Source organism: Lissotriton vulgaris, chromosome 2_1, assembly GCF_964263255.1.
Source record: "Lissotriton vulgaris chromosome 2_1, aLisVul1.2, whole genome shotgun sequence".
Taxonomy (NCBI): Eukaryota; Metazoa; Chordata; class Amphibia; order Caudata; family Salamandridae; genus Lissotriton; species Lissotriton vulgaris.
This window is the reverse complement of record NC_141687.1, coordinates 1,650,887,287-1,650,914,739: the sequence shown is the minus strand read 5'-3', so window position 1 is coordinate 1,650,914,739 and position 27,453 is coordinate 1,650,887,287. Positions and strand designations below refer to the sequence as shown.

At 42.0% G+C, this 27,453-nt stretch overlaps 1 protein-coding gene across 2 annotated transcripts in view; it reads left to right on the top strand.

Annotated features, from left to right (window-relative positions):
- LOC147733018 (regulator of G protein signaling rgs-2-like) overlaps positions 1–4,622 on the top strand; it is a 76,569-nt gene extending 71,947 nt beyond the window's left edge. The window contains exons 4-5 of one of the 2 annotated variants that reach the window (XM_086958899.1): positions 296–536; positions 3,727–4,622. In XM_086958899.1, coding sequence (XP_086815025.1) covers positions 296–536; positions 3,727–3,915 — 430 coding nt within the window. In that variant the 3' untranslated portion in view covers positions 3,916–4,622. The remainder of the gene's footprint in view (positions 1–295; positions 537–3,726) is intronic. The other variant, XM_086958900.1, reaches the window with a different exon arrangement.
- Positions 4,623–27,453: the final 22,831 nt, after the last annotated feature.

Here is a 27,453-nt window from a genome sequence, read left to right as displayed (position 1 = left end):
TATTTCATTGTGCAACTGATTGAGAGATTAGTCACTACTGTTTGTTTCATATGGCATATGAAGACCAGAAAAAACAGCTGGCCAATCATCTACAAAAATATGAAAAGACAATTATAATTGTTAATATTGTGAACAGGCACATTCGTAGGGTATGTTCAAGAAAAAGTGAACAGTTGTAAACTGAGAGCACCATGGAATAAGGTTTAACTTGTTCAACTTGAGTGAGCTCCTATTTATGGGTCTGGGGGAATGGCACATTTTGGGCATTTTCTTTACTCCACTCTCTTTTGTTCAGCAGCAGCAGTAGCCTTACACTGGATGAAGTCACCTCCTGGACGCGGTCTTTTGATCTCTTGCTAGAGAACCCGGCTGGCAGGAGTGTCTTCGCACAGTTCCTTCAGACTGAGCACAGCGATGAGAACATGATGTTCTGGCTGGCCTGTGAGGAACTGAAGAATGAACAGCACGAAGCTCCAGTCACAGAGATTGCAAAGAAGGTCTACCTGGATTACATCTCTATCCTGTCTCCCAAGGAGGTATGATGCACATTATAGCTGCAGCCACGTCATCCTGGAACGAGCTTCCCAATCCACTTATGTTAAAAAGAATTTAGTTGAGCAACCAGTTGATCACTAACTAACAAGAGAAATACAGGCTTGGGGAGCATTGGCAAATAAAATTGAATTCATTCAATTCATAAACTTTATTCAGGTACCTTAGTAAACATAAAAAAACAAAGTCATAACAAATACAAACAGCAGTCTATGAATTTAAGGAGATATGAAAATAGATAATTATATAACAATAACACATGCTCATTAAAAAAAAAATTAAAAAATGTAAAAGAACCGCCTGTCCTGAATTGCTCCAGCGGTCTTAGGACGGGGGAGACGCAAAATTAAATTGGTGGCCTTTAGGAACTTGCACCTAGAGTGGGCTAAATGCTCACTCCATGAGCCGTTCGCAGCAAAGACTAGCCCCAAATGAACAAATGAACGCGTACATGTACATTTTTGGTTATCTCCTGTGATGGTACCTATCTCACGCTTCCCAGGTCCACTGCACATTAAAGAAGATTTTTTTAAATTGACACGTAAATCTAAGCCGTCCATATACTTGTTAAAATTTTGGCCTAAGATACGCAGAGAGTTTGGAGTGCGGCCTATAAGGACTGCATCATCTGCGTATAAAAGCATAGGGATAGATTTCCGGTTGATTTTGGGAACATCTTGGGTAACAGTTTTCAAAGAATTGTTCAACCCATTAATATAAATAATGAAGAGAAGGGGGGCCAGGACACATCCCTGTCTTACCCCCCTTCCTACTTCAATTACCCCCGAAACTTCTCCTCCCATGCCAATCCTCACCTGTGCCTGGAGATCTTTATGGAGATGCGCTAAAAAGTGTACCAGCGGCTCATGCAGCCCACCTGCCAGAAGGATTGACCACAGCTTTGCCCTATTAACAAGGTCAAAAGCTGTGGACAAATCCACGAATGCCATATATATCGGTGACCTCCGTGCAATGGTGTATTTTCCAATAGCCAAATTAAGGTTAAGGCATTGTTCGACTGTTCTCACCTTGCTCCAGAAGCTTAACTGGCATAGTTCTAGAATGTTTTTTTCCTCTGTCCAGGTTAAAATTTTATTATACAAAACTCTCCCCAATATTTTTAAGGTATTATCTATTAGAGATATGGGTCTGTAATTACTCGGCTAGGACCTATCTCCCTTCTTAAAAATTGGTACTATAATACTCTTGGCCCATGTAGCAGGTAAGGTGGCAAGGGTCAGGCAATTAAAAACATTCAGAAGCAATGGGGCCCAAAAATCAGGATTTCACTTGATTAAGTCAATTGGCAGCCCGCCAGGCCCCGGAGCTCTGTTCCCTAAGCTCTGCTGGATGGCCTCTTCTACCTCTGAGATAGTTATCTCTATGGGGGCCAAAGTGCCGGGCACATAGTGTTCTATCCCTGATTGTGGGGTGGCGTAAATTTCCGTAAAATGATTTACCCAGGCATCACTAGAAATGTTGCAACTGATCCAGGTTGATAACTGGCCAATTGATCGGACGTCCCTTACTGCGGACCAAAAGATGTTACCTTTTTTTAAACTGGCCACCTCAGAGAGAGCTTCCCAAGGTTCTGTCAGGAGGACCTTCTTCCCATTTGCAATCACTGCATTATAATTCTTCCTAGCCAACTGAACATCAGTGGCGCACCTCGGGTTGGCTGATAGGGCCCTACGTAGGTTCATATTAGCCAATGTGCATTCCCGGTCAAACCACCTGGGGCTGCTTTCTACTTGGGTGACAGGTTTGGATAGGATCCTATTGTTTTCCAAACAAGAGCCACCGGAATAGGAAGACTATAAGGTTAGTGAAGTAGAGCAGTTCAGAGATATTTATTAGACTCACATCAGATGCTGGGATTCTTAGATATCTTAGATATTTCTTATTCCTCAAAAGCTTTAAAAACAATGTGTCTGATACCTTTAACAAAAACAGGTTGTAAAGATGCATATCTTGCAAAAATGATCACACACTGACCTTGGCTGTCCTCACTGTGAAGAAACAGCCACAAAAGAAAAGCTCAAGAAAGGTTCTGCAAGTCAGAAACACAATAATAGATGATCAACCATAACCATGAGCACTCTGATATGAGGACTTTTGTCCTTGCACAGTAAGGTCCAACTGAAACCAGAGATCCTGTTATAATGTAAATTGCAGTTCCTGTCCATTGTGTCTTCCAGTGAAGAAGAAATATGATCAACTGCAGGCATCCCCAACTCTAAAATTACCCACTTGTGGGTTGATGGTTCTCATTGCTAGCTTTATGGTCAAGAAGTTCCCAATTGGCAAGATTCTTAAATATTATTATTATTATTATTATTATTATTATTATTATTATTATTATTTATTTTTATAAAGCGCGATAGTCACCCGGAGGTATCCCAGCGCTAAAGAGACCCTAATTTAGCCAGATCTGAGGAGCACGTGGGGCAAAACAGGAAAGAATACAGAAAAAAGGAGATCAAGAGACATATGTTTATGGGAAGAGGTGTGTTTTTAGCCGTTTTCTGAAGCGCAAGTATTGTGGCTCAAGTCGCAGGTCATGAGGGAGAGAATTCCACAGACGAGCGGCTTGTACCGAGAAACGTCTTCCTCCTGATCGGGTTTTCCTAAATCTGGGGGTATTGATCAAGTTTTCCGCGTTGGACCGAAGGGATCTAGCGGATATGTAGGGGGTAATGAGTTTGCGGAGGACTGGGGGGCCTTGGTTATGCAGTGTCTTGTGAACAAGACACAGGGCCTTAAATTTGACTCTCTCTCTAATGGGGAGCCAATGAAGGAGTTTGAGAGCTGGTTTAGCGGACGATCTGGCCGGTGTGTTTGTGATGATCCGGGCGGCGGTGTTCTGGATTCTCTGCAATGTGGTAAAAGTCGACTCGGGAGCACCCAAATATAGCACATTACTAAAATCCAGTCTCGATATTATGAGACCTTGGATTATTAGTTTCTGGGATTTGGGGGGAAGAATATTCTTATTTAGGGAGATAATTGGGAGTGCCAAAACCCATGGTCTTAACATAATGTATGGTGTATTCCTCAATGAAAAACAAGTCATCCATCACTGCATGCTAGAGTCATTCCGACATTGTTTTACTGTTGAAGTACAAATCATATCAATCTTGAAACCTAACTGCATCTTTATTTATCAACATGCAGGTCAGCATTGATGCAACGGTACGGGATGCCATCAACAAGTCACTGGCACGGCCAAGTGTGCACATGTTTGATGAGGCCCAGGCACAGGTCTATGCCTTGATGCACAGAGACTCTTATCCAAGGTTTCTGAACTCTCCACTCTACAGATCACTGGTGCAAAGGCTATTCACACAGGAACATGACACGTAGCAGGCATTGGTCCGCAATGTTCTCTCGAAGCAAGCAGAAAAACTGCCACAACCATGACGGACTAAAATGCCAAAAGAGCCAAATGCGTTGGCTGTATGTTCAAATCTCAGCTGTGAAGCATTGCAAGTATTTTATTCTAGTGCGCGATACAGACACACTTCCTAGTTCAATGGTTGTACAATATCAAGGAAAAGGCTTCCAAGGAAAAAACAATCAACCACTGAATGAAAGCCACTGGAAACATGTTTAAAAGCCTCACACTTTTACCTCACTCCATGACATACATGTGTTGCCTTGGTTTGGTAGCCTGGGCAACGATTGGTGAAATAAAGATATGGACTACTGATTACAACAGCTGCTTTCCTTACTGATCAGACGGCGAGGATTCCAGCATGAGTCATGTAAATTCTGAGGCCACCTATTTTTAACACTGACATTCGATGAAAAGTGCCCTAATATGGAAAGCAAGCAAGAGCATAGAAAATAGCTGTGTTATCAACGGTACAAACCCACTTGCACAAAAGTGAGGGATATGGCAAGGGCACATAGTTCTTTTTCACATCACAAGAGAAATTCCTGAATTGTGAAATGTTCAGTTCTTAAACAGATTCATGTCAGATGTGGCATGCCTAAACTGGTATTGGGATGCCCAAAGGTCTACAGTGTAATATGACAGACTTTTCTCCAATAAATCTGTTTACCTTTCGTACATCCCTGTAGGTTGATTTTACCCGATTGCTAGCAAAATGTAATTTCTGAGTAGGTTTGAAATGAGATTTCAGCGATCCACTGACACCAAAGTTTTTCTATTTGCCCCACTCTCCCTCAAAACCTACTGCTCTGGTTCCTGTTCATATGTATTGAAACCCTCAACAAGACATTTGGGGCACGACTCCACCTTGTTTTTTTTAATGCTCGCTTTATACTCATTGTCTCCATCCAGGGGGCTAGCCAATAGGTGTACTGGAGAAATTGTATACAGGAAAGTAACTCTGAAAAGCCAGTATTTGCTAGTCTCATGTCTGTGAATATGACATGACTGATTCCCTACCCTCCCATCCTCCACCTTAGCAGCCTTTCAAAGACTGTCCTTTTTGAAAATCCCCTGAGCACTCTCAAGGTCTATCAATATCAGCTTTTCTCCTATTACTAGCTCTTATCCTACACTTAGGTCCTTTTGGATCTGCAGTTTTTGGAACAGAGACCTGAGTTTCTTATGGTTAATATGGTTGGTTTAGAGAAAGTGAGGAAAATATAATGGTATAAGAGATCAGGATTATATTGTAGTGGAAGTTTGTATGGTAAAAGGTGTTAACTTTTATGGTGTATTAATTTTCCACAAATATCTCCATGGTTGATTTCCACTTTTGTGGAAAATTAGGCGTGCAGTATCTTCCAGCTTCATAGGTTTATGAAGTTCCACCTGCCTCATCCTGCACTGCACTATCCATCTTTCAGCTTCTATATTTGAAATGTTTTATAAGTGAATGGTTATCATTTGGAGTGACTATTATTTTCCTACTAAGAAACTGTGATAACTCATGCTGAGCCAGCGGTGGAAAATGAGACCAATTGTGGGGTGCAATGGAACAGAAGACAGCAAACATGGCTTTGCCTACATGAGCCACTTTGTAGACTTATCTGTGCACCCCTCAAACTCATAAATGGCAAAGGCTCTGAACAGAACCACAAGGGTATTCCTCTAACAGTAACTGAATACTGGCCCCCTTAACCGTGAACAACTTGAGTTGGAGGAGCTATGTTTTCCATTGTTCTATCCCAGCTGACTGTAGACCAGTAAAGAACAGCTCTAATTTTTATGTCATTCCTCCAAAGATCAAAAAAATATTTTTATATTGCTCTTCATATGGAATTTCTGCCATTTTGAAGTAACATAAAAAACATAGTTACCTATTTTGATGGAACTAAATTTACTGACTTTGCAAGTCTATAAGATCGGAGTTGGCCTTCCACAAAAGTAAATTTACAAATGAATAAATCTGCATTTGTAAATTCACTCTTACACGTTGTAGGAAATGTACTACTTTTGGCCACTAACCATTTCTAAGTAGTGTAACTTACATTTCTTCAGCCCCTGAAAAAAGAGGTGAAGTAGAATTTGTGAAGATAAAGTTACTATTAGTAAGTAGTAGTAGTAAATAGTTCACCATCAATGGAGCAGAGAACTTCTATTGTAAAATATGGGGAAATGTGAAAAGCAAGTAAAAAAATTAAAATGTAAACATATATTTTAATTAGAGAACAAAATAACAATTCCTACAGCACTATGAACTTAATTTTTAAATAATTTTTTTATTAATTTCAATATGTTTAATTAAATGAGAATTATACTTTAAGATGTTGAATGAATTTAAATTAATTGAAATATTTTTTATTAAAAAAGTTATTAAATTATTTTATCATAAACTAATATGTATTACTCATTTATATATTTTGTTATCCTTAAATGAATTTATTTAACATGATTTCCTATGGGGCTCTATTAAGGGCTTGATTACGAAGATGGTCAGAGTGCCTCCGACCGACACAATGTAGTCTCTGCACTGACCGACCTCCCGTCGGCGGTCCTGACCCCGCAATAAGACCACACATAGTGCAACCGCAAGCTCCCATTTCTCTATTGGAGCTTGGGCTGCAGTGGGAAACCCCAGGCCCTCAACCGAGGCTGCAGAGGCATAGGGGAACTGCTACAGGCCCCCAAAGTCCCTTTCCGGCAGGCTTTTCATGAATAGCCTTTTGGAAACTGACATAATAATCACCACGGTGGAAGCACCGTCCATAGGGAATTATGTGCAGCCTCCAACTGGCTGACGGGCTCCTTTCGCCAGTCGGAAGCCATTTGTTCCGCGCAACCGGTTTAAACTCAGACCACCTACATTGTAATTAGGCGGTCGGACTTTAAATCTAAGATGTCGGTCATTGAGGCTCTAACGAGCGGTCGGAACCTCACCGACCGACATCGTAATTGGGCCCTAAGTAGTAAACTTACATGTGTGAGGATCTTTCCATATAGAGGAATATTCACTAAGATACACTAACATGTGAATAAATATGCACATGTAAGTTTACACAAGTAAGATTTCCCTATACGTTAGCATAAGGAGATCTCGGGCCTGGGGTCACAGATCTTCCTTTGGTATAGTCTAGGAAAAAGTAAAAAAGTGTGTTTAACTTGAAAAATTAGTAAGAATATTTTTTTTAACTGCATTTTATATCTTTATTTAAAATGTAGAGCCAAATACAAAACGCTCCAGCAATAGTAACTTAAGTTAAGTTTGAAATACAATTATGTTGAATGTTAATTTAAATTAAAATTATTATTCTGAATTTTAAATTAAATAAATTTCCAACTAAAGTAAAAAAAATATGTTATATATAATTTATTATAAGTGATGTATAAAATTAAGTAAATGTATTATATTTGAATAAAAATTATGTAACATTTCTTTTTTAATTATGAAGGTTATCAAATATGTTACTATAAAATACAAAATGCTTTATCATTTGATATATTTTTAACATTATACAGAAATGTATATATTTTAAATAATATAATTTAACATTATTCCCTTATTTTTATAGCCTATCCCTCCTTAATTTCGTATGAATTGGTGTTCATACCTGTACATGTACCTGTTGAGTGGGCATGTATGGTGCTGTGTTCACTCCAGCTCTAGGCTGGAGTACATTACTACTGTCTTGGATTCGTTTTGGCTATAGTAACTTTAATATTGCTGGTTGCAAAAAAAATTGAGTTACTCTTTTGTGTGTGGGTGCATGTCCCTCTCTAAACCTCACCTGAACCCTCCCTTAAGCCTTCCATACTCCTTCCTGAAATAGTCCTATTTAGTAGTAAGAATTCTCCATTTTCCAGTCCCTCCCCATATTTGATCTTCAGTGAGATCCACATACAATTATTTACAAAAACATGAGCTACTATTAATTCCATTTCATTTAAAGACCAACATGAAAAATTAAAAAATAAAACATTAAAAATTCTCTAAGACATATTTCATTTTCTAGGAACAGCATACATTTACAAGTTTTGTCAACAGAAAATTAACCATATCTAATAAAGAGGGGTTTGAGTACTAGTCAGCACATACAGTGCCATGCTAGGAAGATTAAAACAACATGGTCAAAGTCTTGAACCCTTTGTTATATAGTTTATACAACCTATACTTGACATTTAGCAGTTGCCAAGCACCAGTAGTAATCCTCAATGGTAGTATGTGCATTCCTAACAATAAGAATATTCAAGGGGTACCATAGTCCAAATTCCATGAGAAGTAAGGCTGCAGAATTTTTCAGTTCATATGAAACAATGAGACTATATTTTTCCGGCATTCCGGCCGGAATACATGATCCCATTGTAAAATAGGAGGCACAATTCATCCTCAAGATGCCTGCCACGGGGTGCAGGGATCAACAGGGGGCACCGTAGATGCCCGTGCAACCAAGTGGGCCCTGCTGGGGGTTCCCAAAGTCGAGTTCCAACAGCCTTTCTGTTACTGAAAGGCTGCTGAAATCCAACAGCGTAATCCCAGGGGCAGAAAGAGCCAACCTTGCGATTACTGGCCGTATTCTGACTGGCGGATGGGCTCTCCAAGCCCGTCAGAAGACTTTTGGAATGACCGTTCGGATTCCTGCCAACCGCCTCCATCGTAATGAGGTGTCGGCAAAAAATTCGACCAGTATATTACGATGCGGTCGGAAAAGCTACAACTGACGGTAGGAGCTGTTTCCCACCAAATCGTAATCAGGCCCTTAGTCTCAATTTGATTTGCTAAATCTTAAATTATTCCAAAATGACATGTTTTCAAAATACAGTGCCTTCTCTCTTTCAATGAAGATTTCTAGATACAGTCTGATGGCCTGGGTCACGCTAACATGTTCAGCGTATACAATTTGCTTAGGGTATTTCCCTAAATAGTGTTTTAAAAAGACCAGTTCTTTTGGGCATCTATAAATTCTATTGCATACATAATGGTAGGACGTATTTGTAGGAGATACAACATTAATTGATGGGAAAATTGTGCTCACCCCCAAGCATTGTAGAAGCTTCTAACAGTGTTGCATGTGAGGTTGCCTTGCTAGTCAAATGCAGCGTATGTTCCTTTTCATTTAAATTAGTAGAAAAATCCTTAGATATAGATATGATTTTACAATTCCAAACCTTTCCTTATCAAGGCGCCATACATAGTTGACCTTTTTTGATACAAATTTTACTTTTTGATACATTAATCTTCAAAAATGCCCTTTGGCATAGTACAATAGGTTTTCCAAGCATTTTGGAGGAACTTGAGTGGTAAATCTAACATTACAATATCATCAGTGTAAAGTTGACTTGATAATATTTAAAGACTCGTGAGGCATCTCCTTCAGGCATAGAAAGGGCAGCCATAATCCTTAAATATTAAGAGAAAATGATAGAGGTGTCGACTAAGCAACCTTGCTTTAAACAATATGGCCGAGATACCCGCCACCCCCTCTCAACACAATCCCCAAGGATGGGAAACCGGAAACGGTTCTGAACTTTTGGAAGGCGGGAGGGAGTGACCCTCCCGGCCGTATTTATTAAAATATGAAACAAAATTAAAACATTAAAATAACAGTTTCATATTATGTACAATTTCATTTCCACATTACGATGTTTGGCTAACCTTAACAGATCTCTAATACAAAGGTTCTCCTAGCCGAACTAACATCCTACAAAACATTTGACTTGAAATTGTACATCCTAACGTTAAGGGCCAACGGCAAGGTCGTAACCGGTGTCAGATCCCTAAACCAGAAATACCACCCTCACTTGTGAGGGGAGCGACCGCACAGAGGCGTACCTCAAGTGCATCTACCAATTTCCCTTGGACTTGACGGGGGCCCCAATGAACTCGACGCCATTTAACGGTCGTCCGAGGACTCGTGTGAGGTGTCTAAAAGGTAGCGTAAACCCCCTCCCGAACCCCACACAACTTACCCATCTGCCGTCGCAGATGTCCTGGCCCCGGGAAATTCCCCAGGAGGGCCCGTAGCCCCTCCTATCTAGGAAGGGGCCTTGACCACCTTTCCTTTCCTTCCGGCGGCCCATCCTTAGACGGAACCTCCTCACCGTTGAGGGGCCAATGGCCACCTCCCCCGAGCGCTCCCATCCGTAATGGGTGACGCCCCCCCATAGGGATCTTCCAATTACTGCTCACCGATCATGACCTTACCGCCCGACCAAAAATAAATACGACAATTCTACCTAACTTACTGAATTAAAAAACAATCATAACTTATTACAAGCCTGATTACTGATCAACACTAGTGTAAAATTACTTTAGCTGAAAAAACATACTGAAAATGACCATTCTTTATTGCATATTCAAAAATTATCACCACAATCATCACAACCTGCAAGAAATAGAGTTACCACATCAAAACTTTATTCAAAAACGACTAGCTGTCCTCAGGGGCTGGTGGGTGGGTCAAAATTGGCTCTTCGTTCCGTCTCGAGCTCACGTGCAGCGGGGAGGTGCAGCTTCAGAGCACAGGAACAAGAGGATGCTTTCTTGGCTTGCTGCTCCTTTTATCCGTCTTCAGGGCGGGCGTAAACCCGCCCCCGCCTGCCTCCGAGGGCGTGGCCAGCCGCGTCAGTGTCTAGGACAACCCACTCCAGGGCGGGAAAAAGGCGCGCCCCGGCTACGCCGCTTCGGGCATACCAGCCGAGACTCGCCTCCCGCCCAAGATGGCTTCCCGGGGGGATCGTGGTACTCTACCATACGTTCGGGGGGACCGAATGGTCGCCCCTTTCCATATGGCCGAGATACCCGCCACCCCCTCTCAACACAATCCCCAAGGATGGGAAACCGGAAACGGTTCTGAACTTTTGGAAGGCGGGAGGGAGTGATCCTCCCGGCCGTATTTATTAAAATATGAAACAAAATTAAAACATTAAAATAACAGTTTCATATTATGTACAATTTCATTTCCACATTACGATGTTTGGCTAACCTTAACAGATCTCTAATACAAAGGTTCTCCTAGCCGAACTAACATCCTACAAAACATTTGACTTGAAATTGTACATCCTAACGTTAAGGGCCAACGGCAAGGTCGTAACCGGTGTCAGATCCCTAAACCAGAAATACCACCCTCACTTGTGAGGGGAGCGACCGCACAGAGGCGTACCTCAAGTGCATCTACCAATTTCCCTTGGACTTGACGGGGGCCCCAATGAACTCGACGCCATTTAACGGTCGTCCGAGGACTCGTGTGAGGTGTCTAAAAGGTAGCGTAAACCCCCTCCCGAACCCCACACAACTTACCCATCTGCCGTCGCAGATGTCCTGGCCCCGGGAAATTCCCCAGGAGGGCCCGTAGCCCCTCCTATCCAGGAAGGGGCCTTGACCACCTTTCCTTTCCTTTCGGCGGCCCATCCTTAGACGGGACCGCCTCACCGTTGAGGGGCCAATGGCCACCTCCCCCGAGCGCTCCCATCCGTAATGGGTGACGCCCCCCCATAGGGATCTTCCAATTACTGCTCACCGATCATGACCTTACCGCCACAGGCCGGATAGTTGACCGGCTATCCGGACCCCCCACAACCACTCCTGCCTAAAGGTCATGTTTTAAACTCTTTAACCAAGCTATGAGGTCTCCTATGAGTAACTCATTCCCCACCCGGGACAAATGAACCCCATCCCCCAAATACATACTGTCCCCTTTGATACAACCATGCGAAACAGAATGCAGTGTACTTGAACGAAACAATCTACTCACTTTGTTATTTATTTTCCTTACTGAATGATTCAAAGCAGAAACCGAAATAGCCCCCCGCCACACTTTCCGTGGGATCATATGGGACCATGCAATTGTGCACCCTGGAACTCTTCTTGCCAGCCAACTTACTGTGGAAAGCATTGCCTCAAGAAGAAGTCGTCTACCAGTGGCCACCAAATCGTTGCCCCCAAGATGGACTATGATTATAGACGGCGGTGACCTTGTCCGCCCTAACAAACCCTCGAAAAACGATTGAAACTGGTCAATACAGAGCCCGCCCTTTCCGTAGAAGGACACCCTGTACCCGTATTCCCCAGCCACGTGAATCATGTCACCTGCTTTGAATACGTCCGCGGCACGCCTCACGTATGAGTGGCCCACGACCCACACCTCCTTTTTCGCAGCCGGTGATGTCTGACCGCTGGTCCCCAGGTGTCGGGTCGACTGCACAGTCCGCCCCGCCTCGTAAGCTTGCGCAACTGAAAAACCAAACAAAAACAAGAAGCGTGAGTACATCATTACAGCTTCACAACATGTGCAACCGCACATACCTTTTATAACAATTCGAGGACCAACGCCCCACACGTTTTACTTCTTCTATACTCAGACCCCTGGCTGTAGCCTCAGTAGCAGCCCCTATCCGAAAGGAATGGGTCCCGAACTCGCCGGGGTTCAAGCCCGCGGCCGAAATCGACATCGCAAGCACCCGCTGGAACTGAAACCTCGTCAGTGGGGTGGCGTCAGCGTGTCTCAACAAGGTCCCCCCCCATGATGCCACCCTCAGCGCTAAATATTCCTCCACGCAAACAACAGGGCACATGGAAGACCCGGGAATCCTCTGTATGATTATGCAGTCCCCAATCGCACCCTGATCGGTTTTGGACCTGACAAACGAGACAGACATCGTCTCCCCTTTGACCTGAATGTGCTCTCGGCACAGTCCCCCCATCGTATCCTGCTTGTTCTTCGCCACTAGTTCGCTTACCCGCATAGCCCCATGGAATGCTAGCGCAAAAGCGGCTCGGAATAACACTGTTTCATACTGGGATGAACACGTTGCAGGGAGTACGGATAATAACAGGGCCAACCTATCCAGACCTATCGGGTGCCTCTCATCTACTCTGCGACCCTCAAGGCGTTGCCACCCACGTAGCGCTTTTTGCACAACGAAAGACGCTGTCGGGTCCTGGATCCCATGAGCCCTTGCCATAAAGGAAATGGCGGCCCGATGCCTCTGGGCCGTAGCTACTGATTTGCCTGCCTGATGTAAAGACAGCAGAAATTTTACTACAAACTCTTCCTGGCCCCAAAGCTCCCCCCTAGCAGCCCCCAAAAAGGCCCAATAGGAACGGAACGCCCCTTCATATGCCTTCCTCGTCCTGGGTGCTAAACTCTCTCCCACGAGGTTTTGTAGTTCGGGGCACCGAGAGACCAGAGAGCTTCGGGAAAGGGTGCCGCCACCGGGTCCGCTGTGGGCAGAAAACCCCAGAAGGCCTGCATACGGAAACGAGAAAGTGCATCAGCCGCTTGGTTCATTACCCCCGGCACATGTCTTGCCTTAAATAGCACATTCAATTGCATACACAATAACACAATTTCTTTGAGCAGTCTCAGAATCCATTTGCATCGTGCTGCCTGACTATTGATACACTCAACCACGGTCATGTTATCAGACCAGAACACCACAGAGTGATCCCGGAACCCCTCAGGCCAAGTTTTCAGGGCCACCAGAATAGGGAAAAGTTCGAGAAAAGCAATGTTACTTGTCAGCCCGTCCTCGTGCCACCATGACGGCCATTTTTGAGCCGACCATTGTGTGCCGAATATGGCACCAAAACCAATACTCCCTGCCGAATCTGTCCACAGCCCCAGCTCCTCGGAGGACACCGCCGGTTTGTTCCAGACAATTCGACCATTGAAATCCGCCAGAAATGCCAACCAAATGCGCATGTCCTGGCGAACCTCTGCCGAGAGCCTCGTGCGGTGATGACCCTCCTTCAGGCCGACCATGGCTTGAGCAATCGAGCGGGAAAAGGGGCGGGCCATCGGCATTTCTCTCAGGGCAAAATTCAACTGGCCCACCATTTGTTGCAATTGATGCAGTTTTACCTTAGTCTCACTAATACACGTTTCAAGGGATGCCCTGAATTTTAACACTTTTTCTCTTGGTAATCGAAAACAACCTTCCTCCGAGTCGAGTTCGATCCCCAGAAACTCGAGGCAAGTCGAGGGACCCACAGTCTTACCTGGCGCCAATGGCACACCAAAATGGTTCATTAAGACACAAAATTCATTTAAGGCCTGTCCACATTCTGGATCCCCGGCTGCCCCCAGGAACAGAAAGTCATCGAGATAATGCATAACATGTTGAAAACCTGTCTTCTTTGTGAAGACTCATTGCAGAAAACAACTGAACTTTTCAAAATAGGCACAAGATATAGAGCATCCCATTGGCATACATCTATCCATGTAATAGCGACCCTGAAACATGAAACCAAGGAGACGCTGATCGTCTGGGTGTACCGGGAGCAACCGGAACGCTGACTCGATGTCTGATTTTGCCATCAGCGCCCCGGGCCCCAGGCGATTCAACATGGCGACGGCCTCATCGAAAGATGCGTACCGCACCGAACACACTTCCGGGTCTATCGCATCATTCACGGAAAGACCACGTGGGGCTGACAAGTTATGTATAAGCCGAAAATCACCCGGGTCCTTCTTGGGGACCACCCCTAAAGGGGAACAAACAAAGTTAGCAACCGGTGGCAAATCAAATGGACCGGCGACACGACCTCGAGTAACCTCCTTCCCAATCTTTACCTGTACCACGGCCGTATGCTGCAAGACCGACAGTTGATTCTTACATTTTGCTACACCCTGAAAATCCCCCACTGGGATGCGGAAACCATATGAAAACCCGTTTCGCAACACCCCAGCGGAAGCATGATCCGGGTATTCGTTGAGCCAAGGAATCATTGCCATGGTATCAATCGGAGTAGGTAAAGGCGCCCCTCGGACTATTTCAGACCTGTTTGGTGCTTCCCCTACCACCGTTATCACCCGTTTTGGCTCTGCACATGGACTCAGGATGGGATGGCTGCCCACACCCCCCACATTCATGTATGAACTTGCATGACCCCTGGGGCCTCGTACATTTCCCTCTGTTAAAATTCCAACAAATCCCCCTTTTTCCTGTGTTGCCACTCGGCTTCGATTGATACTCGTTACCTGCACCTGTCCGAAAGGGTGTCCCAGAGTATTGGCGGGAAGATTCACCCCCGTTACTCCCTGACAATGGTACTTTCAACATTCCTGAACTCTCCATTTTTTGCCATGAAACGGAGTCGTAACAATCCCAAGTCAGAATTGGGTCGTGTTCTTTAGCTTTTCTAAAAATATTGTCATAACAGAACCACTGATTGCCCCCGTATGCTACGGAATACTCCATGATACGTGACTGATATATAGGCAACTCGGTCAGCAACTCGGGCCTGCGCTCGCCCATGATGGAGGTAAAAATGCCCCACGCTCTGCCCCAAGTACCAATGTTTTCGTCAACCTTAAAGGCGGCCATTTTTGCGCACCAAACACTCGGATGCATGAGCTCCTTTTGGCTCTTAACATGCTCCATCTCGTAATGGTCGGTAAGCAAAGAAAAAATGTTCACATCCTGATTTGCCCAAATCTTTTCCTTAATTTCCAGTGGAACATGCTGAGCCACCTTCTCCCTTCGTGAAGGTACAGACCCCTCCCCCGCGATCGGCAATGGCCGCTTACCTGAACCAGATACTGCGTTTGCCGCCGGACTTGGGCCTGTTGCATTTTCCGCCGCCGGAACTGGCGGGGTAACAGACGATGGTGCCTTCGCAGCCTCTCTAGAATCCCGCAGTTGTCTCATTACTGCCCGGGCGTCGTCAGCCGTGGTGCCCTCGCTATCTTTTCCCAACCACGCTGCCAATTGCGCCGCTAACTCGGGAGGCATATCTTCCCCGGTCACAGGGGTGACCACTACGGGGATCGGATGCCCCTCCTTCGGAACCGGGGTTGGCTCCTCAAGTGGGGTATCGGGAACCGGGGTTTCCCCCCCAAGTGCCCCCCTTCTGGACCTCTTGCCTCTCCCACCAGGGACGACTCCTGGTAAAGGTCGCTTCGGTCCACCTTCCCCGTCCTTAGCCGCCATCTGCTTCTTCAAATCGGTTATCTCCTTCATGAGCATGCGGAGCATCTGATCGGTACCGACCCGCTTTCCGACTTTCTTGCCTGGCATTCTCAAACGAGATATCTGTAACACAAAAGAGAAAGATTACAACGCTCAAAATTGGCTCTTTGTTCCGTCTCGAGCTCACGTGCAGCGGGGAGGTGCAGCTTCAGAGCACAGGAACAAGAGGATGCTTTCTTGGCTTGCTGCTCCTTTTATCCGTCTTCTGGGCGGGCGTAAACCCGCCCCCGTCTGCCTCCGAGGGCGTGGCCGGCCGCGTCAGTGTCTAGGACAACCCACTCCAGGGCGGGAAAAAGGCGCGCCCCGGCTACGCCGCTTCGGACATACCAGCCGAGACTCGCCTCCCGCCCAAGATGGCTTCCCGGGGGGATCGTGGTACTCTACCATACGTTCGGGGGGACCGAATGGTCGCCCCTTTCCATTAGCAGTTTTGGAAGAAAGACCCTGGTCTCCTCAAGTAAAACACGACACCATGTTGAAGTTTGCAAAGCTATAATTAATTGCAGTAAAACAAGAGACTCCTGGAATTTGGTAGTATCTTCCATTGGGTAGGTGTATTGTGTCTGTCAAAAGAAATTAGAAATTCTAATAAAGCTATTTGTCTGTAATTATTTGAATAATGGCAAGATGCCTTTTTACATATGTAAAACACATTACTGCCCGACATGGAACTATGAATGTCTCCATATTGATATCAACATTTAAAAAAAGGAAATGAAAATATGGACCGAAGAATTGATTCCTTGTTTATCACAGAAATAGGGATTTCATCAGGTCTCATAGCACTAGATGATCTTGCTTTAAGAATAAAGCCCCCAATATGTTCAATAGAAGGGGGTTCATAATCATATTCCATTACAGTAAGTGGATGATCGGCTAATGCAGTGGGGTCTAGAGTCACTGAAATAGCAACATCCAAATTTGACAAATGCTTAACCCTTGCCTCATTGCTACCTGAAATTGGTTTTACTTTTATTTTGTTGCCACTAGACTCAGCAATAGTTTTTCATTTTCTACTTATGTTTTATTGACTCCTGCATCTTTGAGTTCAATGTGTTTTATGAGATTTTTTTGTCTTTTTCCCCTTTTAGGAGACTAATTGTGTTTCCTCTTGTTGGGAGAAGTACAAAAATGGATGTCTGACTACTCTATTTATCTCTCTAGTAAGGCTACATTTTAAGGTGGAACCTTTTTCAATAGAATTGGGCTTGGAAACTTTACACATGTGACATTCCTACTAGAAAGGACTTCATGTAGAACGCAAGCTTTATAAGTGGATTTTCTGTAGACTCAAACATATCCTCAGTAGCTACTTCTATCCTTTCACATTTACATGGGTTCCAGTCCATTCTCCCTTTCGATTTATCAAAGCATAGTGTTTTTTTCTTATAATTACAGGGCTCTGTTTCTTCCAATGAAAAATCATTAGTAAAGGAAAGGACTTTAGGGGTACTTTAAGAATTATCAATATTCAAATCAGATAGAAATCCAAACATAGAGTAAATAGCAATAACAATCTATTTTGGAAAATCCCTTGCTTCTATAGTGAGCATACTTTGAGCGAACATTCTTTTCTAATCTTCCATTTGAGATCAGACAACCATTGTCTCCCAATTCAGTAGTAAATGTATACTTATGTGTGTGGAAACTCTATAGTCAGGTGGAGATATGCGCACAGAAAAAGAAAGGAGATGTGGAGGCAGAACCCCCACTTGTAGGTTTGTGAATATCATTTTGCAGTATGTTTAGTAGTATTATTGTAGTGCCATAAAATTTACTAAAAATACAGTTTGTAAAAAGGCACCAAAAAAATTGAAGAGGTGGAAATTTCCACCTATAGGTTTGTAAATGTTTTTTTGCAATAAGAAAGTAGTACTACTGTAGCACCACTTTGGGCCACATTTCGATTTTGGTCGGAGTTGCCTTCGACCAACACCGTGTCTGTTTGAGAACCAACCAGACATAGGTCGGCGGTTCTGCACACCTCATTATGATGCGACCACACATGTTGTGGTCGCAAACTCCCATTTCTCTGTGGGAGCTTGTGGGGTGGCTGAAACCACCCGCCAATATAGAACAAAACAAATGCCAATACTGTTATCCCTACTTATTTTCTTACTCTTTGATACATGCGAATTATAACGACATGTACGACCACACTTTGTTTGGCAGAATCAATCTCTTTCTTTATTTTTATTTTCAATTCACTGTTTGGTTAATTTTCACCAAATTTATCTTTTCAACCTATATACTCAACATACAAAAATGTCCTTACATAATCATAAAATTACACCTTATACACATTCATATGAATTTTCAAGGTCATCACCGTTTCATCCATCCAACATTCGCTCACATACATACACAACTTCTGCACAGATTATTTACATTTACATTACAATTTACATTATTCACAAAATCACCCTAGACAGATAATATGATGGTTCACACAAATTTGGAGCAAATAATGAACATTTTTTATGGTCTTATGGCTCAACAAATATGGTCTACGGGTTTCGAACTTATGATCAATTTTAAGTTCTCTCGAGGACCAAAGCTCCAATAAAAGAAGCTTTTCTCTAATACCTCGACAAACGCTTTCTGCATGGAAATGCAGGGGGGTACCATAGGTACCCCCCATGTGCACCCCCCACCCCCCTTCACCCAGGGGGCCCCAACGGGCCCCCAAAGTGAAGATCCGTATGCTTTTCCACGGCGGAGAACCCGCCACAGAAAAGCATGTCTGCGAAGCCATCCTAATATGTCTGGCGGTGTCTGAGAGACATCGCCACCATATTAGAGCTTTTCCGCCGCGGTTGTAAGCCGACCGTGGCGGAAAAGCGGCGGACTGAAACCAAGGCCCACCAGCCATCCTAATGTGGCAGTGGGTCTTTGGTGCGTCCGCAGCGGATTTTCCGCATCCTCCGGGCCGTCGGTGGCCTGGGGGGCATCATAGGTGCCCCCCATGGCCACAACCGGAGACTGCAGAGGAATGGAGCCCTGCTAGGGGTCCCAAAGACACTTTTCAACAGCAGTTCCATGTTGGAAAGGCGGACATGGAACTGCTATCGGAAAGTGCCATCGTAATTCAGACAGCACAAACACCGTCCATTGGGAATTATGAGGACCTTTCGACTGGCTCCTTGAGCCCATCAGAACCAAGTTGGATTCCCCGGCCCGTTTGTCTCCGACTGCCGTCATTGAAATACAGTGGTCAGAATTCAGAAAGCTTCCAACCAGCAGTCGAAAGCTCTCTGACTGACATCGAAATGAGGCCCATATTGTACTAAAAAATTCAGTCTGTAAATCAGGCCGACATCTTCAGTTCACAGTTGAGGTTATCACTATAGTTTTAAACCACTTAGCCATAATATAATCATTAGATTTTTTTTGTAGAAATAGGACAGATAAGGAGACAGAGTGCATTATGTCAGACAAAGTTACCAACTGCAAATGAGAGATTACATTTTTGTTAGCAAAAAATGCAAACATAGGTAGAATGCAATTTTCCATACTCAAACACAAGTATTAGAAAAGAGACCTGAGCCTTCACAAATGGCACAGCTATTCCTGCTCCCACAACATCAATACTACTTGATGTCCGTATGTTAACAATATTTTGCTGTTTTGGGGAAGCTACTATCGTATCTTAGGGCCTGATTATGAGTTTGGCAGTCCTAAACCAGATGGTACAATGTGCAGTCCACTGAAGGACTGCCAAACCCATGGTGCCACCTCCAGATCAGGAGATTATTCTTGGTCTGGCAGTCGGTCGTACAGTGGTTTGACAGCGGTGGTCTGGTAGGCTACTAGAAAAGCCTAAAATGCAGGCCGCCTCTCTCAGAATGCTTCCTGCACCTTCCTTCACAAACTGCAGGAACTGGGGGTGCAAATTCAGGAACGCACTACATGTGAACTCCTGTGCCCTGAATCAGAAGCCCGCTGTGTTGCTTCACCGCCACCCTTTTCATGGCGGGCTCACCGCCATGAAAAGGGTGGTGATGAAGCAACTCGAACTATTTATGGCTGTGCCGCTACGGCAGTGCAGGCATATTTTTTTCCTCTAACAACTGCGAGAACGTCGCAGAATCTGGTATCCCTGGCAGTTGCAAAGGTCCTGTGGTGGTCTGACCTTCGCAGCCATAATACTGTGGGCGGTCACGTAGTGCAGCGGTGGTCGGACTGCCACCACGAGTTCCGAACTCGTAATCAGGCCCTTAATCAGATGCCCATTTATAAGAAAATGTTAGCAAAAAATTCCACATTTAGAAATGACATTAATGCAAAGCTTGCATTTCTTATTCACTCCTGTATTCATAACTTTGTGTGTGTATTAGATTTTCTATCATTCCATACATTTGGCATCAACACATACAGCAGCCCGCACATGTTTTATGGAAACTTGCTTCCTTCAGGCTGCAAACCATCACTGAAAAACTATAGTCACTTCCATATACCATAAAAACCAAAATTACTACAGTGTGCATTTTAAAATATATAAAAACTACAAACACTTCTCCAAAGATATATGTAGGTTATTTGTATGTATAGATATTACTACATAGCTCTTTGTTAATAAGTCAAACTTCAATGGAGAGATGCCATACCCTGATAGCAATTCCCAAGCAATCGAAATTACATTCTTAATTTGAAAAATTGTATTTCTTACCAGGTTTCTTAGTTTTATCCTATCAAGAATGACTGTCTCATTTGGTACAGTCAGAACTTTTTACATAATTTCTGGTTAGATATGTTGTGTTTCTTGCATAAACATGCCTCACATAGTCAATTCTTTGCTCCATCACCTGACATTGTCTTTAAAGTCTGAGTCTTCCTACACTGAACATGTTACACACACATCTTCTAATGACGATTAGTTTCTATTGTTTGATTCTGTGGCTCTTACCAATTTAATATTTGGTGATGACGTTCACATAAATCATATCCCTTCGTTTTAGGTCCCTGTAGGTCTCTTATTCCCTTTTTCAGATCAATTAATATATCAATAGTTTAAAAAACTTTATATGACTTATATCATCAATGATTAAAGACAATATTATATCCGAATCCTACCAGTGAAGTTGGTCACATATCAGACACTCCCGTCTAAGACTCTTTGGTCTCTATCATTCTTGCATGCCTTACAATATCAATAACAAAAAACAGTATTATATCTGATTAACAACAGTCATAGTGGTAACATATCAGATGCTGCAATAATTTCAAAACTATGGAAGTTGGTGTTTTGTGTGGTTGTGTCTCATCTTAGCTCTTAACATTTCAGACTAATTACAATCAATGACAGGTTGTAATTACCTTTACATTGAATTAATGGTAACTATATGGTTATGGATGGGCTGTGCTCATCGTTCACATGTTCAATGCCTAAATTCTAATTTTTACGCAATTCTCTAATGCAATGGAATCTCATATACGGCTATATTTTGGTTAAAAATATTTATTCTGTTCATATCTCTATATTTTCTGCTTTTGGTTCTGAGAATAATCCTACCTTTTTGCTTTATGTTTTTTGTATTTAATCAAATGTCCTCCTGTGGGTAATCTGGCTTCCAGCTAGCAGTGAATGATACTGGTCACTTATAATTTCTAACAATAATTCCCATTGTCAATCGAAATTTAAACTTCCCCAAAATATATAACTCAGGAGTTGCTTAGTATTCTTGGACATAATGTGGCATACTATTGTGATTTTGAATTTAAGTTTATAGCCTAAACAGGATTAACCAAATTAGCAAAGCAGCTCCTAACTTCACACTCTTCAGAGTAGTGGTGCAGCTCTTTTTTGAATACACTATTCATAGTGTTGTTAGTTTTTTACCTTGCTCCGATCCATGCAGTCTTATCTGAAATACAACAAAATTCTAATTTAATTACCATTCACTGTTTAAATGCTAATCTTCAGAAATATTAAAAAGAGGTGTTGAGGCATTTGTCAAGATCAATAACACCATTCTGTCTGATACATAGTACAATTCAGTAGGTAAAAAACTGTACAACCAGTGTTCCTAAAACTGGAAGGTCTCTACTGATGTAAAAAAAAAATCTTGCAGTATTGGGGTGTTTGCCTCGTCACAAACCTTCAGTCAGGAAGAAATTAGAGGGCTCTACAGTCCACTGTGAGTGTCCGAATTCTTATGGGTCGAGGAGACAAATGCCTTAACAATGTCTTGAGGCAGAAACATGTTGACCAGTTACTCACCACTGGGTTAAATTATTCCCCTTTTAGTTTAAAATGTTTTCATTAGGGACGCAAATAGAGACTTTTGTTCCACCAAAAGGTAGTTTTATTATCACTGTTACCACTTTTGCACTCTGCATCCCACACCAACACCGTCCAATCATACTCTAGGATGATATGCTGCTTACTCCTCTCCACTTGTCAGAGCGTCAAAGCTCAGAACACAAGCTTGCACGAGTGGTTTGAGTAGATACTCTATCCTGAAGCATGGCAGTGCAGGGTGGTGAGGGTATCAATCCTTAATTTAAGTTTTTCCCAGTATTATTAGTGATCAAGAGACTATTTAAGGACCCCCTGTCCCCAAACATATTGGGCCTGAATCACAGAACTAACTTAAGACAAAATCCTAAACTTACTACTTTTGATATTCACAGAACGTACTTACTACTTTTGGTATTCACAGAATGCACTTACAGTGCTTCTAAGGCAGTTTCTCCTGCTTTGGAGGTATTTAAGTTTAAAGCCCAATCAGCCTTGCTATATGGAGCTGAGATATGGGGGCCATATTGTAAAAATAATTTTGAACGAGGAGAAAATAACTTCTTCCGGAAACTATTAAATCTCCCTATTGGAACGCCTTTAATCCCAGTTGTCATGGATCTTAATATCAAACGTACCGACCATTATGCATTACTCAGACCATTATTATTTTGGGTTAGGATCTGGTCAACACCTGAGCTGTTACATTATAGAGAAGGCTTAGAGGAGATTATGAAGATTGACCAAAGCAAGGATATGCCTTGGTTTAAACATGTGGCATCGTGGATGAAGAAGCTAGGCTTATCCCATTATTGGGAGGAACCATTACAGCTGACCTCTACTTGTAAAAAACTACTAGTCCTCCTTTTGGACCTATGAAAACAATAGTGTGTTACATTTTCCGCTGTCGGGTCTTTAAACCTGACATTTATAGCCTTTAAGGATGCTGCACAGTTTGAACCCTTCTTGGACGAGGTACGCCCCCAGCTAGCGAAATCTCTGTTTTTGAAGTTTAGATATGGGGTTCTACAGACAAATGTAAATATGTCTAGATGGGGCAAAAACAAGGAGGAGGGTAGCCATGACTGGTGCTCCTTATGTACGAAAGAGGTCAAGGAAAATGATGTACATATATTTTTCTTCTGTCCTGCATACGAAATAGCAAGAAAAAGATGGATTAGGTCTCTTTGCAGAAATGTGGGTGTTAGAAGATGTAGTGAGGCTGAACGTATATTGAAGACAGACACATTACAATTGGTTATCTTCAGAGTAAGCAGGTTTTTATTCAATGTATATCTAATAAGGAATAAAGCCGGGCTAAAGCTCTAGTGTTAAAGATTTATACGCTTCTACTAAATACTGCGTAAGAGTATTGTACTGGCACTTTCCCATTTGGTTGTGTTCTTTGTGCTTTATGTCTTTTTTCCTCCTAGGTAATATCCCCTTTAGTTTCTTGAGCGTTTGAATACACACATTTTAATGTGATGTATATATATATATATATATATATACATATTTTTTTTTTAAATGCCTAGATTTAAGACTTTTGAAAAAATATTTATGATGTAGATAGGTTTTATTGGCATATTTGGAATGGATCATATAAATTGCTTAACAAATAATGCCCACGTTGTTGTGCCGCAACTCTTGGATTAACTTTGAATATTGTCAAACAGTATTTTAAATTGTTTCTTTTATGGTTGTAATTGACCAAAATGAAGATTTGAATTGAATTGAATTGAATGCACTTACTATTTTTGGTATTCATAGAATGGATTTACGACTACTAACTTTACGTCCGCACTCAGGCCCAAGATTCCAGCCCTGTGGTGGAGATTCCGGCCCGGAGGTGGAGATTCGGCCCAGAGGTGGAGATTCCGGCCCAGAGGTGAAGATTCCGGCCCGGTTGTGGAGATTTCGGGCCTTGGCTAAGTCTATGCCACCGGCCGGAATCTCCACCTCCAGGCCGGAATCTCCGCCACTGGCCTGGAATCTCTGCCACCGGGTCGGAATCTCCGGCCTGAGTGCAGATGTAAAGTTAGTAGTTGTAAATCCATTCTGTGAATACCAAAAGTAGTAAGTGCATTCTGTGAATACCAAAAGTAGTAAGTACCTTCTGTGAATACCAAAAGTAGTACGTTTAGGATTTTGTCTTAAGTTAGTTCTGTGAATCGGGCCCAGTGAGTTTTCATACCACAGAACCACTAGCATCTTTGGATTTGTTTGCAATTTAGCTGTTTTCAAAATTGCATTATTTTACTACTCTAATTCCAGAATATATCCTTTTTATTTTTTTTGTGTCAACTACCAGATTTAAATTCAATTATTATGCAGCAGTCATATTCGAATCCCAAGTCGATTGAATCATGTTTTATTAGTCTTCCTGTCTGCACTGTTCAATTTTCATTGGGATAGAATGTGTTCACTTATCTTATTTGCTATTGTACTGGTTAATTGTTTATACAATAAACCATAAAGATAGTCTACTGTGTTCAACCTGATACTGTTGCTGACTATAAGTACATTTTAGTGGAAAACTGTATACAAACAATGGGGAAGGTGGATGAAGCATTTTTGAGGTCGCAAATGACCCGATTCACAGAATTGGGTGGTTTGCAAATGCAAACAGGCTTTTTCTGATGTATCAAGCCTAAAATGCAACTCAGTAACAAATCACTGAATTGCAATTTGGGTTTTCAACCAGATGCCCTATTTGGAAGGGACGTGTTTGGGGCATCCCTTCCAATTACCAAAATGGCAGTGCTATGCATAAATGTTTTGCAACCACATTCCAGCAATGGTCCTACGGATGGCTTCCTACTGTAAAAAATGTAAGTTAAACGTTTCATTTTTAAAAAATGCATTTATATTTCCTTTAAGAAAAATGGGCTATCTTTAAAAAATAAAAAGAATGTTTTATTTAAAAGTAATCACAGGCATGGTGATCTGCTGACTTCAGCAGGCACCATACCTGTGATGACTGTCATTCCTACCTCAATAAAATTCATGAGGTAGGTCAATTTGGATCCACTAGTAATTGGTCATTTAAAAGTTATTTTAATGCATTGAGAATAGGGATTTCCTAACTGCAATTCAGAGAAAATTGCAATTTGGAAAACTTTTTTACCAGTGTTAGTACATCTGGCCCCTTATCCTCAATGGTTTGCATGATCAAAAATAAATTATATTGATATTCTATATTTAGATCACCTAACTATTTCCTTGGCTGCTAAGAAATTAAGTTCACATATTATTATAAAATAGTCTACAAATGACCTTCAGGGTTTCAAATAGAAAATAAATCATTTAAGAAATCTTGTTTGTAAACTAATACATATTTTTGAATGTCAGTAAATTATCATACCACATTCTTAGTCAAACCACAGATTTAACAGAGGGTTCCTTACTGTTCCCATCTGCATGTGGGATAGATGTGAACATAATAACTACTTTTAACCAAAATATACAAAATATATAGCTTAAAATGCATTCGCAATGTATATTGCATTGATAAGAGAACTAGTGAAAATGAGAATTTACACACACTAAAACTGTGAAAGGTGAGCACACCATCTATAACTATGTATTTACCAAGGATTCGATATATTGGTAATAATGACCTGACATTGATTGTATTCAGTTTCAAATGTTAATAACTAGCAGGAGACAAAATACTACTTCCATACTCTGAACATGATAGCAGCATCAGATATGTTACTACCATGATTGTCATGAATTGGACATAATACTATTTTTAATGATTGATATTGTAAGACATGCAAGAGCTTTAGGGACCAAGGGGTCTTAGATGGGAGTGTCTGAAATGCAACCAACTTGACTGGTAGGAATCTGCTAAATTATTTTCTTTAACCACTGATAATAGAAGTCATAATATTGTTTTTAACTATTTTTGTCAAAGGTCTTTGACATCACTCAGAATGTTGAGGCGAAAATATCCCTGTAATTCCTTTTTTACCAATGTATAATGTTATTTTATATTTGGCCCCAAAATCATCTGCCCCTGCTTTCAACTGCCATGCTGGGGCTGAGGGGTGATGGGGGAGCTACATGATGAAACATGCATAACATGCATCCCCATCAATCTCTGTACTTTCCCTCCTCTCCAGGAGCTGTGCTTTCCATCAGTACTCTGACAGGCTCCCAGGGAGTCTAGCCAGAGCGGACAGGACTTCCATCATGATGTAGCAGCAGTGGTTAACATATTCGTTTATCCACCATTGTAAAGTGACAGCAGTGAATTACTGGATTTTGAATCCAGTGGTTAGTGCAAATGGCTCTCTATGAAAGCTGTGCATAATAATTGTATGTATGTGAGTGTCCTAAAAGGTTAAAGTGGAGCTGCAGGGACCTAAAACCAATGGATAAGATTGATTTGAAAGGCATCTCCAAATGAGAAGCTGGTATCAGCCAGAGATCCAAACAATTGAAAATTATTAGGTTGTGATGATTTTTGTAAACATGTTCAGTGTATGAAATGTCGGTGCTAAAAGGCAATCTTAGTTGATGGAGCGAAGATTTTACTCTATATGACAGGGATCCTTGATAAGATATGCTTAAGTAAGAATCACATCTTTTCTGAAAGCAATTTTGTATTAAGTGCTGATTTTAATAGACGAGACAGTGATTCCTGTCAGGATAAAATTAAATAAATATGTAAGAAATATGTTTCATATTGAGTATGTAATTATGATTGATTGAGAATTGTTAACAGGGTATGGCATCTCTTCACTGAAGTTTGATGTTTTTAACAGAGTTATCTAGCAAGACTTAAAAACTATAAATGTGTATTGAGAAGTGGTTGTGGTTTTTATTTTAAACTGCATTGTAGTGATTTTTTAAATGTAATATTTGAAAGTCTATAGAATTGACTTTAGTTATTCTCTGATGTTGTTTTGCTGCCTTGAAGGAAGCGGGGTTCCATGAAATGTGTGTGCTGGGGTTTGTGTTGATGTTAAATTAAGCAAATGGTAGAAAATCTTATATACACAAGAAGCTGTGAATGAGTGAAAAAGAAATGCAAGCCTTGGATTTTAACATGTGGACTTTTTGCCTGCATTGTCTTGTGAATGCATATCACATTATAATATGATACAAGCTTCCCTAAAACAGTAAAATGCGATTCTCAAACATGTTCAGGTTATGTGTGTATGCATATCATATTGATACGTAAGTAGCAAAAAGGGTAGAATACTTGTTAACAAAATGCAGAATATTGTAACACCTTCTGGTTTGCAAACTACTAACAATATGCAAAACAGAGTGACGCCATAGTGTAGCA